This window comes from Cyprinus carpio, chromosome A18, assembly GCF_018340385.1.
Source record: "Cyprinus carpio isolate SPL01 chromosome A18, ASM1834038v1, whole genome shotgun sequence".
Classification (NCBI taxonomy): domain Eukaryota; kingdom Metazoa; phylum Chordata; class Actinopteri; order Cypriniformes; family Cyprinidae; genus Cyprinus; species Cyprinus carpio.
In genome coordinates, this window is record NC_056589.1 from 14,903,522 (window position 1) to 14,919,074 (window position 15,553).

Sequence of the window (15,553 nt, forward strand, 5' to 3'; positions counted from 1 at the left end):
TTACTTTCTGTAAACCTAAGAGACTGATGCAGAATAAGGTAATTATATAACATAGGATATTAGGATTTTACAATGTAGAATTATTATTTGTATTGACTTATTTGTAGTTTGTTTTGAATATTATTTCACAAGCATTTTATGGTTCAAAGCCTTCTGTTTTGTTATTGTGGTGTCTGCTAGCTCTCAAGTTTGTGCAACAATTTAAAAGGTTTTGAGCATGTACGTAACGTTTTATTTAGCAAGGTTTTTTTTGTTTGTTTGACATGTGAAGCAGTATGAGGTAATCCTGGACTAAATAAAAATTCGGTTCGGTTCAGGATATGTAAGTCATGTTATTTACTGCACATATCCTCTGCAATAGAACAAAGTGTTCACAGCTGTTCGTGAACACACCACTCGGATCCAGCGGTTTTTTCAGGACCCTTCTGTTGTGCAGCTCGAGGAAGAGCTTCTATTTCCAATAGAAATAATGACAGAGGAAAACTAGTGTTAGAGGCTCATATTTTAGGTTTTCCAAAAAGGTAGAGTCAATAGGGGCGGGGTTTCGAATAGGTGGGTAGCAGGTGGCGGGAGGTTCATACGTAACGTATACTTAGCCAGGTTTTTTTTTGTTTGTTGAGAATGCTTGTTAAGGTTTTTTTAAAATAATAAAAATAAAACCAAGTGATATGACATGTTAGACATAGAGCCAAGTATGGTGACCCATCCAAAGTGCACACACACACACAGTGTCTTAACACACACCCGACTCAGGCTGCAGGACTGAGTTTATGCTGCCCATTCCAGCAAGGATAGATAGAATAGAAAAAAATAGTTCATGCTAGTGTTAGAGGCTCATTTTAAATAAAAAAATAAAACAAATCATAGAACACAAACAAATGTATTTAAAGCTTTATTTGAAATCTTTAACCCATTGGGAAAATAAAAAGGCAAAGTAAAAGTAGCCCAATAATGAGAATGCTAGTGGACTTGGCAGCCCTGCTTCCAAAAAAAAAAAAAAAAAGCAGTAGTTTAGAATAGAATTCAGAATAAGGAGAGTGACTAGAGTTGATCATGGAAGAGTATGTATTTTTAACAGCCGTTTCTTGAAAAATTGATCTTATCTCAGCTGTTTCCTTGGACACAGAGTTGTGGCAGGTCGAAAGTCCACCAGCGTAGAGAGCGGAACAGTTAATGAAAACAGTTCATTCGAAATGTTTATCACAGGTTGAATTGCAGAAAAAAACAATGTTTCCAGGCATGTTCAGGGAAAATTATTTTATGCAATGGTCAAATCTTTAAATCCCACTTGGGGAATATCAACCCATGGCAACAGTTTAAAAAAGTATCCCAATCAAAATCTGTGGAAAAACTGGCTTCTTGGCATAAGATGCATTATTAGTCCAAAAAGAGCTGCAGGAGTCATTGGGGATTTGATCCCAGGTCAAGAACTGAAAACATCATGCTGGAGTATTTGCTTCTTAACATATCCATATATCAATAACAAACATCTAATACAGAAAGATTTTTACCATACAAAATCGAAAGTGACCAGCGTACTGAGAGCGGCTCACTGATGAGCCACAATTATATTCGAATGAATCACGGCTCAATCATGAGCCAAAATATATTTTGAATGTTTGTATGGTCACTCTAGGAAATCACCACTTGACAGGAATAAGGAAAAAAAGAACATATAAAAAATAAAGTAAAGTCAACCACATGAAATCACCACTTGACAGGAATAGAATATTTGATTACAAGGATTTTGATTACTATCCTTGTAATCAAAATCATGTCCAAAACTGGCTTCTCGCTCATAAGAATTATTATTCCATATAATGCATTTATTTATTGGGGATTTAAAAAAAAAATTCTAATAATAATAAAAGAGGATGTGATAATCTGATTAAGGCATTTGCATTTATTATATATATATATATAATACAATGAAGTAGGCCTATTACAGGTTAAAGTAACTGCTTTCTTTATTAATATCTTTTAAAATTTAAAAACATTTTGTGTGTGTTTGTGTGTCAAAGCTGAATTTTCAGCAGCCTTTACTCCAGACTTCAGTGTCACGATCCTTCAGAAATCATTCTAATATACTGAGTTGGTGCTCAAAAAATTTATTATTACATTCAGTGCTTCTGCTGCTTAACATTTTTGTGGAAGAGATTGTCAGTTTAATTTAACTGGACCCAAACAGTATGGTAGTGTTTTGACGATCATTTATTTTAGTAATGGTGAATCAGGAAGTAAACAGGAGAAACACAGTATGTTGAACAATAATAGTTCCAGTTTATTGTATTATATTATTGGCTTTCAAGACAACGATTCAAGGTGATGTAAGAACAGGTGCTCAGCATGTCAGCTGTTATCTCAAACTGTATTAAATGGGCTGAGACAACTCATGTCATCTAAAACATGCAGTACGGTAGCTAGAAACCTATTTCAACAATTTGAATGACACACAGTACTTTGTAAATCTGTAAACAATGCAGTGGATCTTCAGCAGAAAGTATGAGACATTTTGTTCACTGTTTCCAGTCAGATGGGGAAATACTGACGGTTGGAATGTTGTGTTGGAACGTTGACAGACACACCGACAGTGTGCAGGTTGAAAAAAAAAAAAAAGCCATCACATTCCGTTAACTAACATCAACAAAAAGTATCCAGGTGAGGTGATGATTTTAATATAATGGTTGTTGTGATATTGTGCAAGAGGATATTATCTTTTTACAGCTATGACTGAAATCGAGTATTTCAGAGTTACAACCTGAAGCAAACACGAAGTGACGATGGGGGAAAAGTTTTGTTTTGTCTTTATTTTTTTTTTTAAGCTGACCACAGCACCTAATTTGAGAACTACTGCGCATCAGCAGTGAGATGACATCAGTGGCGCTAACACTTACAATCGCACATGCACACCAAAATAAATGTTCCACCACAGTTGAGATATCAATCACCAGATTTGTTCTTCATGCAAATTAGCCATGATCACTATAAAGCTGAACTCCTGCCTGCTATGGTGTGGAAAGAGCTGAGGTTGGAGGTCTTTCTGCTGTGTGGACCAACACAAAAGCTCACAAAACTATTTATTTAAAGGAAAAAAAAAATGTTTAATAGTCATTGGTCCATTGGTTAACCTTTCAAACTTAATCTAAATTTGCATGCATTTGGCTAACCTAGAAACCAAACCATATGACTAACACTGCAAACAGGCCAGTCACTGATTGGTTACCTTAAAAACCAATGAAACAAGTGTGAACAAGCTGTTCCAGCAACAAGTGTATATGACTATCAATTATACCTGTTAGCTTTTGTTGTCTTTGTAAAAAAAACAATTCATAAAATTCACATCAACAAAATAAAAACAATAAAATACAAAACTTGTCATCATTTTAACTGTCCTCATAGTCTAGTGCCAAAAAAATATTTCCAAAAAAAAAAATTCTATAAAAACAAAACTATTACCTTATTTCTGACGAACGCCAATCCGTTAACTGTTTGGTAGTAATTAAACGTCTGCTTTGTAGACTGAACCATTTAAATGGTGATAGTCTGCAAAATTCAACAGGACATATGAGTCATGGAAATATCATACCTTATATGTGTCATCAAGATTTGATGACCACAGGAAATAAAAAAGCGGCAGTCAGCCTGTAGTTTGGCACTAAGACCACCTTTCTAAAATAAATGAGGTATGGGTTAAGACTACAGAAATAAAACTAAATTAGTATAACATACATATTAAAAAAAAAAAAATTAGCACTATTTACATAACCATGGAAACCCAAAGAAAAATTTACAAGGAAAACGAAACAAAAAGCACATTCCAGTTTGATAGTGTTATCATCATTTTTGTAGGTAAAAAAAAAAAAGAGACAAGTGAACGTAGCATATATTCTTGAAAGAATAAAGATTGATGTGCACCCTTAAAACGATAGTTTCTTCCCCTAAAGTCTGTTTGGGTTCAGTATCTGTCTTTTGACTGGTGGAGCTTCTGTGGATCTGCAGGACCACACCACGTGCAAAAAAAAAAAAAAAAAAACCTTGTTGACAAAATGTGCTTGAGTTTTTCCACTCATATTTTGTTCGCTTTTATCTCCGACAGCACAAGAACAGACTCATCTCAGAACTAATATCCTGTTGTGCGCCTCCCTCCATCAACGTGTCCCTACACGTGATGCTTCGGGCTCAGGCGCGATCTGTGCATCCATCAGGGTGAGGTCGCGTCCTGCAGCATGTCTCCAAAGATCTGAATGAGGTTGTCCAGACCCCACAGGTACCCGTCCTCCCGGTTTCCCTCAGCCCAGGGCGTGCGGTGGTCCAGGGTTCGGGGTGGTGGCAGTGGGATGGTTTTACCAAAGTCAATCATCCATACTCTGGCCAGGCCTGAAGCATCGTGCACGAATAGCAAAGAACTCCCAACCACCTAATGAGAAACAGAACAGTTTCTTACATTGTACATTTACAGAGCAAAGTTTTAAGCTTATGAAACATGACCTCTTGTGTTCCAGAGATTAAATTAATTCAGCCCGGGGCAGGAAAAACATTTCACAACATGGAAAAAACAGATTCGTCACCTCATGTGTTCTGAAGAACTCTGACGTCTCTAAAGTGCTGCGCAGCTCCTCCAGCCTCTGTAGATAACTCCTCTGAAGAAAAAAGCAAAAAAAAAGTTCAAGACAACTGTAATTAGCCTTTACTAGTTCTTGGATCCTGATTGGTCAATACAGCTTTCCAGTGCTGCTAAAATGCATAATATAGCACTATTGCTATTGAAGGGCAGAACAGCACTTCAGAGAACGCAACATTATTTGTTTTTTTCACAAGTATGATTATCAATACAGGAAAGTCACTGGCTAAATTTAATGAAATAAAAGTTCCAGTGCATGTGTTAAAACAGTCCATTTCCTGTGAAGCAACATACCAGTAACTGTGTGTTTCCATCCACAAAGCCACTCAAGGCCTTCATCACCTGCTCCTTATGTTTGGTTTTTTTAAAGCTGGTGTTGCATGTGCCATCTGCTTTCTAAACACAAACACAAAGAGTGTGAACAGAGTGGAAGAGTTTTAAATTTATCAGAAAAGTTCAAATTTGTAAATATCATATCTATTAACAGCAAACATGCATTCGGGAAGTAGCTATGACGTACATTTACTACTTTAATTTGCCATTTATACCTATATCACAGATAACAACTCTATAAATAAACAGATAACAACTCTATAAATAGATTTTTGTTTCATTAATGATGTTACCTGTATCTCTTAAAATAATCCAGTACTCAAGAAACATTTTTTGTGGAACCCATTTTTTTTTTTAAAAAGTAAAAAATTCTGTCAAAGTTCTGTGTGTGTATATATACACTACCGGTCAAAAGTTTGGGATCAGTAAGACTTGTAATGTTTTTTAAGTCTCTTATGCTCATCAAGGCTGCATTTATTTGATCAAAAATACAGGAAAAAAACATTAATCTTGCAGAATGTTATTACAATATAAAATAATAGTTTTTATTTTAATATCTTTTCAAAAATCATTTATTTCAGTGATGCAATGCTGAATTTCCATCAGACATTACTCCAGTATGAAGTGTCACATGATCTTTAAGAAATCATTCTAATATGCTGATTTATTATTAGAATCATCAATGTTGGCAACAGTTGTGCTGCCAAATAATTCTTTTTTGGAAACTGCTATAATTTTTTCTGGATTCTTTGATTAATAAAAAGTTAAAAAGAACAGCGTTTATTCAAAATATAAATCTTTTCTAACAATATAAATCTTTGCCATCACTAAACACAATTAAACACATCCTTGCTGAATAAAAGTTTGAATTTCTTTAAAAAAAAAGAAAGAATAAAAATTGACTGACCCCCAAACTTTTGAACTGTAGAAAAGATTTCTATTTTAAATAAATGCTCTTCTTTTTATCTTTTTATTCATCAAAGAATCCTGAAAAGAAGTATCACAAGTTCGAAAAATAAATATTAAGCAGTTTCCAACACTGATAATAAATCGGCATATTAGAATGATTTCTGAAGGATCATGTGACACTGAAGACTGGAGTACTGATGCTGAAAATCCAGCTTTGCATCACAGGAATAAATTAGATTTTAATGTATATTAAAATAGAAAAAACGTTATTTTACATCATAATAATATTGCACAATATTAAAATTTTTTCCTGTATAAATGAACAAATAAATACAGCATAGAAAATCCTAATAAAATCCTTTAAAAATTTTACACAAATTTTAAACTATATAATATATTACATAATCCCTTTCAAATCATTATCCCACCTTGATGCCCTCTATGCGGAAGCCAAGAGTGGAGGTTGAGCTCAGTGTCTCCCTCCACTGCATGTATCGAGGTTTGAGAACCGCCTGCTGGGCTCTTTCCTCCGGACTGGGTGCTCCTGGATCCACAGCCACCATTTTTTCATACATGTCCTTCCTAAGACGAGGACGCTCACGGGCCTTTACCAGCTCTTCTTCCAGGTATGTCCTGTGGTTTAACCAAAAAATAAACAGACCCAAATAAACAAACCACAGCCTTCACACATCAGTCTGTGACATCAACCTCACTCTGCATGTGTGTGTGTGTGTCTTATTCTTTACCATACATTTAGTTTGTTTAGTAGTTAGGGCGTTTTTTTTTCTATTCTTTTTAATCTCTAAGCTTTTTCTCACCTGCTTCCCATCTTGCAATCCATGATTGAAGGAGAGTTGAAGTGTGTCAGCAGATCATCCATTAGGTTGTAATCCTGGTCGTTCTGCTGCACAGTACCATAGTAACCAGGAACAAACGGCCGGAGGTTGTCATTCATCAGCTTCTCCAGACACTGCTGCTCACATTCACAATACTTCTTCAACAGTTTCCCATACTCGCCTGCCTGGAAATTATCTACACACAAAGAGGCAAAAACTGTTCATTTCATCAGTCCAAAATAACGGGCAGCAATCTTTTTTTTGATACATGCTTTTTCCTCAATACAGGAATGAGAATTTGTTTTTACCTGCGTGGCCTGCGAGCTGAACCCAAGGATATAGTTTCTTAAACGAAACCACAAATGGAGAGCAATGCACCATGGTCTTTAACTTCCTCCAAGATTTAGCCTGAAATCAAAGATCACATATGCACAGATGAGACCATTTTCAAAACAGAACAGACTTAATACGTAAAACCGATACGGATTTGTGAAACAAACCACGTCTTTTTTTCTCTAAACAAACATTTAGTGTCTAGACTGAGTTTCTGTAAAAACACTGACACCGTTGGAACTAAAGTCCCAGACTGAGGACTTTATCAGCGCCACAAGGTCAACAAAGAAGCCGTGACGCACACGGACTCACAGATTACAAGTTATTGATTATACAGCTCTGATCGATGACGAATGTGTGAGTGTGGGAAATTACATAACTGCAAGGGAACTAGAAAAACCTCTTCATGACGTCCTGGGATGCCACTCAAACTTTCACATTCACAATCACTGAAACTTCCTTCCATAATTCCTTAAGTGTTTTTGTTTGAACTGTTTTTCAGTTGCTTTGACAGTAACACAAACAACATAAAAACTCTTCCTGGAATGAGCAGTTTACAGAATATGCTTAAAGTACCTGACCTTACATAACCTGTGAAAAACTTGCACACAAATACTGGAGAATACTACTAAAATAAAAACAAGTTTTAGAGTTTAGAGAAAAAATATTATGATGAATTAAAGTTTAAAAATATAAAATTAAAATATAATTATATAATTGATATTATAATCACAACAACCATTTTTAATTACATTATTTTATATTAAATTGGGAAAATGCAAAAAAGCATTTCTCTCTTGGTCTGTCCCCTTTCAGGTCTCTTTTCTTTATTCCCCCCTTTACAATTCATACATTCATTCCCTCCTTCCAAACCATCCCCCCTTTCAACGTGTGCTCTGTAAATTCAACAGCTCGCTCTCCACACTTAGATGTAATTCAGTCTGTCCTCTCTGTTCCTGACTGACCCCCTTTGACAACACTATAGTCAACAGGGGCGACGACACCTCATAAAAGCCTTTCTTCCTGTCCTTCTGCCTAGTTATACACACTTCTTGAAACTTCAGGCAAAGTATTCATTACAATTCACTTTCAAAACAGGCACCATATGCCCTCCAGTTAATGACCGGAAACAGTATTTCATATATTTAGACATGAACATTTCTTGCCCAAAATGTTTTTATCTATTGTGAAAAGTCAAGCTTGATCATATCCACCACTGTTTACAGCATTATGTTTAATGCTTTTATACCTCATATCTCAATTTTGATTGCAAAACATGCTATCGACTCATGACTGTCACTCCCATTCTGATAATTCTAGAATATGAGCTGTAGTCACGGTGGTAATGGCCGGGCCTTCAGGAGACTCACAGTGAGATCCACCCCTGGGTCAAAGGTCAAACCCACCCTGGACAAACAGAGCCGCTCTATCTTCATGTCTGACTTATCTCAAGGACTCACACACACACACAAACATGCAAAGAGGGTTTATTTCAGGGTCATTTGTCTGTTACTGTTACTGTTGCTATTGTACAGATCTACTGCATATCTGATCCACAGAACCCTTTTCTTACAGTTTATATCTTTTATTACAGCATACATTTTTTTCAGTATTTTCAATGAATCGAAAGTTCAAAAGAGCAGAAATGATTTAAAACAGAAAACTTTTGTAACATTAAAAATGTTATCACTGTCACTTTATATAATTTTAATGCATCCTTGCTGAATAAAAGTATTTCTTAAAAAAAAAAAAAAAAAAAAAAACTTACTGACCTCAAACTTTTGAATGGTAGTGTGTCTTACAAAAAATAAATAAATAAAATAATAATAATTTAATATATATATGTATACATACATATATATATATATATATATTATATATATATATATATATATATATATATATATATATATATATATACAGTACAGACCAAAAGTTTGGAAACATTACTATTTTTAATGTTTTTGAAAGAAGTTTCTTCTGCTCATCAAGCCTGCATTTATTTGAAAAAAAAAAAAAAAAAATTAAAATTTGTACTGTGATATATTATTACAATTTAAAATAATTGTTTTTAAATTTATTATATTTTAAATTATCATTTATTTCTGTGATGCAAAGCTGTATCACATGATCCTTTAGAAATCATTCTAATATGATGATTCATTATCAAAGTTGGAAACAGTTCTGTTGCTTAATATTTTTTCAGAACATGTGATACTTTTTAGGATACTTTGATGAAGAAAAAGTAAAAAAAGAAGCTATGTTTTTAAAATATAAATATAAATAAATATATAAAATATAAACCTCATGTAGTGCAACGAATATGAAAACAGAAATGAAAAGCAGTCAAATGTCATGTGACGCACCTCCTCAAAAACATAGATATTTATGATTTAATATTTTGTGATATTTGTAATAAAATAGTTTTTCAAATACTCATGTATTCAGGAAAATAAGTTATTACTTTGTACTTAATTGTTACACCACATTGATTGTTACACCAATTTGATATCATTAAATGGATTTTCTTTGAAAAAAATAAAAAAAAAAACCTTATGAATTCAAAGACTACATATCAAAGAATGACACATGCATTTTAAAATAGATTTTTAGAGATTTTTCCTTTGCTATAACATGGACACTCCTATTTGTCATTGACCCTTTTGCCAAATCGACCCAGCAGTGTGTGTGTGTGTGTGTGTGTGTGTGTGTGTGTGTGTGTGTGTGCGCGTGAACGTCTCTTATTACAGTCACAAATGTATGGGCAAATACAAGCATGCACACCACACACTTCAAACGAGCGTGCAGAGACCCACGAGTCCCGCACTGCCCTGCAACCACACATGCATCCGGGAAGCAGACTGAGCTGTCACACACTCACATCATGTGCATGGAGCACTGATTACCTCAGCCCTGATGACTCTCTCTCTCTTCCTCTGTTGATTCCAGCTCTTTCGCTCACATCCACTTCTGCGGCTCAGCTCTCTCTCTTATCAGATCTGTCTCAGATATCTTCCCTACACATTCTTATCTCACTCTCCATCCCTCTCTGATCCTAATCCACCTTCCTCTGCTAGTTCCCATGAAGCATATGCACTCGTCCTGACTCTCGTCCATTCACTCCCTTCTTACTACATACTGACAAAGAAATGTGTAAAACAACACGTAAACAAAGTCAGGATATGAGGGCGTTGCTATGTGGTTGCTAGCTTTCACTTACTAGCCCAAATCAACCACAAACCCAAATTAAACCCATATTTCCATTAATTTTTTTAAATACTAATTACTTTTAAAATCATTTTGACTTTTTTTATTAGTTTTATTAGCTATTTTACTAATTTCAGTAGTATTAGTACTTATTAAATTGCTTTTTTTAGTAAGTACTAGTGATTCAAATCAAGTTATAGTGTCGCCACCCTTGGCAAACACTACTAATGTAATAAATGTGCTTTTCTGGGCTGTTTGTGTTTGAACACGCTGTAAAAACCCCACCCACCCCATCACCCACCTCCTCCCTCACTGCAGCTATCCAATTTCCACTTCTCCCCTCCTTCGTTCTTTTGATCTGTCTTTATTTCTCACTCTCCGTCCTTTCTAAGAAGTTCCTAGCATTTTCATAACGAAGACGAAACCTGTCCAACAGCTTCACACCCTCAGTGAGCAAAAGAGCCAGGAACAGTGAGACCGAGACAGCTAGATGTCTTTCATTCTTCCTGTAAACTGTTTAGTATCTAGTATGGAGTCTTTCGCTTTGTCTTAGAAGTGGTGGAGCAGGCTTATGGCGGGAAATGAATTGTTTACATCATTGCAAAGTGCAATGATGTGGGATTTGCTCAGCAGGAAGAGAGTCAAAAGTAACTCGCACATACACACAGCTGTAAACAAAGCACAATAATCTGCGTCATGACCACTGAAGTAAAACACGACACAGATTAAGAAAGAGAAGAAGAAACAGAAATGAGAAGCAACACCATATATGGATTTATGGTTACTTAGCAACAAAGGAACCACCCACAACTCAGTTTTCCATGACAGTGTGAGTGATGATGGCTCAGAATGTGTGTCAGGCCAATATACCACAATGGATGAGTTTAATGTACAGCAAATGCAAAGGAAAAAGATTTGTAAAAAAATAAAAAATAATCTTGAAACCAAGAAAATAAAATCTATATCACTCATTACTAATAACAATATTTCAGATGCTTTTGAAGGGTAGGAAATAGTTTTCTTGGTACTAGTCATTTAAACACTGTAGCGCTCATTACTAAAATATTTGACCGTAGAATGCTGCCTTTGATCAAGCAGATTCCAGAGTACTCCAGTATTCCATAGAACCATCTAATAAAGAAATATGTTGTTTGAGATCCAGAGAAAGAAAGAAAAAAAAAAAGTGCAGGAAAGATGGAAAGATTATGAGGAGCCAGCGGACTTCCTGACAGTCATTCTCTCCGGACTGATTCATCCTGATTCACGGATCAGCCAGACATACACAAAACGTTAATCAAAACATTAACGTTAATCATTTGGACAATGGGAGACCGAACTGCTGACGAATTGTATACTGTATGATATCAGGCCTGTTTCAGAAGAGTCAGCAGAGACATAAAAAGCGAATTCAAATGAGATGATTCACACAGGCTAACTCTCTGTAAACACATATCATGATAATTTACTGTAAGAGCTTTCAAATAAAACAAACAACGCTTATTTATCCAAATTAACTCAAGGCACATTCAAAGTAATATACGTTTTATCAGAACAACTGTTCCTGGAAATTATACCCATGACCTTGGTGTTGCTAGCGTCATGTTTTACCAACTGAGGTTCAGTAACGAGCTTTTTTTTTAGTGCACAGATCACTAGATCAGTCGGTGGACACGAGTTTCTATTCTAATCAGAAATATAAAGTCACTCAAAGTTTCAGTCTGTAACAGAAGCAAGTAAATGCTGCCCAGTTTCAGGTGGATTATCCATCCAGACATAACTTACTGAGCACGCGTCTAACCGAGATTCGGGCGGCGGAAACAAAGACACCAGGGATTTGAGGAAATCTCTGCTATCATTATAGAGAGTTCGACAACTCTATCAGTCATCTATGAATGATTAGAAAAGTGAGTGTATTATTAATTCGATCAGTGACATTTGAAGATAATGTCACAGTTCTATTTTTTTTTTTAGTTTCCAGAAACTAGAATAGTTTCTATTCTTCACCCTCAGAGTTTCACTCATATTTTAGAAACATCCCCATTAGCTTTATAGGTATATCTTACTCACATTTAGTCTCTTAACATTTAAAACCCAAACATAGTTACTAACTTTCCACAGAAAACAAAAATCATCTCTCTAATGAGTCTCCCCCATCAACTGTTCCAAGAGCCAACAATATAATACTGAAACTGAAAAAAAGTTTGCCAGACTGGAAGCTCTCTGTTAGAAATAACGAAACTACAATATTTCAGTAACCTTTCTGATGATTTCTAAAAGCATGGTGAGTTATGTATAAAAGAACAGGTTCTGGTTTTTGTGCATGTCAATGCATGTCTAAGATTCACCACTTTCACAATACAAAAGTTGGCGGTGTACAGATAAGGAGCTAAAAATAGCTGTAATTTCTAATAAATAGTTTCATTTTGACTCAGTTTGCAAACATTTTCAAAATCTTCATTCTTGCATGCCAACTGAAGCTGAAGTATCACTACAGATAATAAAAATAATAATAATAAAAAAAACTCAAGAACATTGCAGTTGTAGATATAATGTTGAGAAGTTTCTTAATGGTAATCATAAACTCCTATGTGTTGTACTGGAGGAATATCAGCAGATAACAGGCAGCACAAGACCTCATGTCTGCTAAAGGACGAGTTGATGATAAAGTGTTGGTGCACAAACATTTCTCAAAAGCCCTTGCTCTAACCTTTGAGTTATACCCTTGGGAAAAATGTACTCTTTTTAATATGCTAATTATGTAAATAATATACTTTAAAAGAATATACTTAAGTGCAAACTAGGCCTATGTTTCTTTTTTTTTAACTCTTAACTGCATGTTATTTGCAAGAAAATAAAATTATATAACAGGTTAAATTTATAATAATTGCTATTATTATAAACTTCGGAGTGCTTCTCTGACATACTTAAGTAGGACTTGCATCTTTATATGGAATTTCATACATCTATAGTGTATAAAATATGGTTACAGAGTACTGCTGAATGTATTGACAAGCATTTATGATAAATGTACACCATGACTTTTTAAAAATATATTTGTAACTACATATTTGCAATGATAACGTTGCAATTTAGTATAGGCCTACTTAAAATATATTTACTTGTACATATTATCAATTTAGGTCAAATTAAAACCAATGTGTGGTTTAGTGTTTTAGTCAACACTAGGCTAAATAAGCATACTTCTTCAAAGCAGGACAAAAAATAATATTAATTTGACATCATTTCAAAGTGCACTTTTTAGAAGTGTACTTAAGACATGTAGTAGTGGAAGTGGACTCAGGTGGCCTTTTATTTAATTAATATTAGATTGTCTACAAGTGGTGTACACTTTTAAGAGTTAAAAGTACACTACAAGTGCACATTCAATACAATTAAGCTCACTTCTTTTTATTGGGGTAACACTACCCAGTATGGAAGAAAAAAAAAAAAACATGCAACAGATCAATCTATGTAATGGGACTTTGAAAATAATAAGGACTAAAAGAATTAGGGAAAGCTGAATACCTACCCCTGTGAGTTCATCAGGACTGCCGATCATGCTGGGGGACAGACTGGTGGGCTCAATGTCACTGCCCGTGAAATCATCCTCAGATTCCTCAAAGGACGAGGCAGAGGATAATCCAGCAGAGGAGGAGTTGGACAGTTTCCTGTGGAACAGGGAGGGCGCAGGGGAGCCCCCGCAGCCGCTGTCCGAGCAGGGCGAGTCCTCATCGGGATGCAGCTCCAGTGAAAAGCCGCCCATGCTTAAAGTCAAATCCCTGATGTGTGGACTGTCCTGACCGGGTCCTAAATCATCATGGGTGATTATTAGTTTGGGAATAATCCTAGGGAACGGGTTTGAGACGTGTTGCTCCACTTCTCCACCCAGCCGACCTGACACGGAGGGTTGCAACGTACTTTTGGTCATTTCATGGTTTGTTAACGGAGACGAACAGCTGAAGTCTACTAAAAAGTCTGGTGTGTTCAGGCACTGGGTCACATTTTCCTCCGAAACTCTGCCTGGAGTCACGGCACCTCCTTCTGACACTCTTTCCATGTCCCACGGCGAGACGCAAAACTCATGGTTCTCCTCACCTACCTCTTTCTGTCCGCTTCGGGAATCCGAGACAAAGCTCTCAAAGTCAGTGTCTCGACTCAGAAGTACCAAGTTTTCGGTCGCATGCTGATTACCGGAAGAAGAAATCAGTTTTATCGGCTCGTGTACTCTCACATCCACAGAAGTCGTCCCCTCTTTAACAAAATCGTCCCGCCAGCACGTCTGAACAGACTGCAGATCCTTGGTTTTCATAGGATTCTCGTCTAAGCGGTCACCGGTATCAGGCGAACAAAACACTCCTTGCACGCGCGCTCGTGTGGAGCTTGCGAGTGCTGCTCTGTTACAGCGGTGTGAGGAGCTGCCGCCGCTGCTGGATGATGATTGGCCCATACCGCGTACCGTACAGATCACTCACACGGCCCTTTAAATGCCACGCCCACCGCTCATACTCGCGCTGCTCCGGCCAAGATCTTTAATAACCCTGCACAGCCTGACATAGGAAATAATAGTCAGAAATATGTATTATTATTATTATTATTAAAGGGGCAGGGGCAGGACTTTATAAAAATTATTTCACAGCAAAAAGACATGTCATCTGTACCATAACCTGAAAGGGACATTTCTAGAATTACTAAAAGGTATTTTACCTGCTAAAAAAGTATGAACTATCAATCAGAGGGCAGAAGGTATGCATATATCTCTCAGAAGTACTGATCATACTCAAGGTTTATAGGGCTTCTGTTGAGGGAATATGCAATATTTGTAAAAACGAAAAACTATGCAATATATGTAAAGACGAAAAACTATGGCACAGGCATAGGCAAGGCAATAATTGCAAGAAGGAGAAAATATCTCATATCTCAAATACAGATATGCTCATTTTTAGTTCTTTAAAAACACATACACGTGGTCATGCCATAAATTGCTTTTGCTTTTGTTGTTGTTTTTAAAATGAATTGCTAGTGTGTGTGTGTGTATATATATATATATATATATATATATATATATATATATGTGTGTGTGTGTGTGTGTGTGTGTGTGTGTGTGTGTGTATGTGTGTATATATATATATATATTTTTCACCATTTGAACACGAATCTAATAAAAAAGAATATTGTACAGTTATGAATTACACTCCCTACACACACATCAATAAACGTCACTCACGATCACCACATATATATGTTGTTATTTCACAAACAAGGTTATACAGTTTAATAAGTGACTTATATGTGATTCCAACACTTACCAGAAGTG

General features: G+C 35.9%; 1 protein-coding gene across 1 annotated transcript; it reads right to left on the reverse strand.

Moving 5' to 3' along the window:
* Positions 1-4,017: 4,017 nt before the first annotated feature.
* LOC109109498 (inositol-trisphosphate 3-kinase A-like) lies at positions 4,018-14,704 on the reverse strand. Its single transcript, XM_042775086.1, has 7 exons — positions 13,769-14,704; positions 7,008-7,107; positions 6,682-6,895; positions 6,292-6,496; positions 4,916-5,017; positions 4,569-4,640; positions 4,018-4,417 (listed from the first exon to the last, which is right to left on the reverse strand). The coding sequence occupies exons 1-7, from the start codon at positions 14,684-14,686 to the stop codon at positions 4,202-4,204; spliced, it is 1,827 nt and encodes a 608-aa protein (XP_042631020.1). The 5' UTR covers positions 14,687-14,704; the 3' UTR covers positions 4,018-4,201.
* Positions 14,705-15,553: the final 849 nt, after the last annotated feature.

What these genes read in the sequence shown, in the direction of transcription:
- LOC109109498 (XM_042775086.1), bottom strand. Translation starts at nt 14,686, where the DNA reads ATGGGCCAATCATCATCCAGCAGCGGCGGCAGCTCCTCACACCGCTGT. An exon ending in TCAGCTCGCAGGCCACGCAG is followed by an intron (nt 6,896 to 7,007) that starts GTAAAAACAAAT and finishes CTTTGTGTGTAG; the next exon opens with ATAATTTCCAGGCAGGCGAG. An exon ending in AGTTCTTCAGAACACATGAG is followed by an intron (nt 4,418 to 4,568) that starts GTGACGAATCTG and finishes GTTTCTCATTAG; the next exon opens with GTGGTTGGGAGTTCTTTGCT.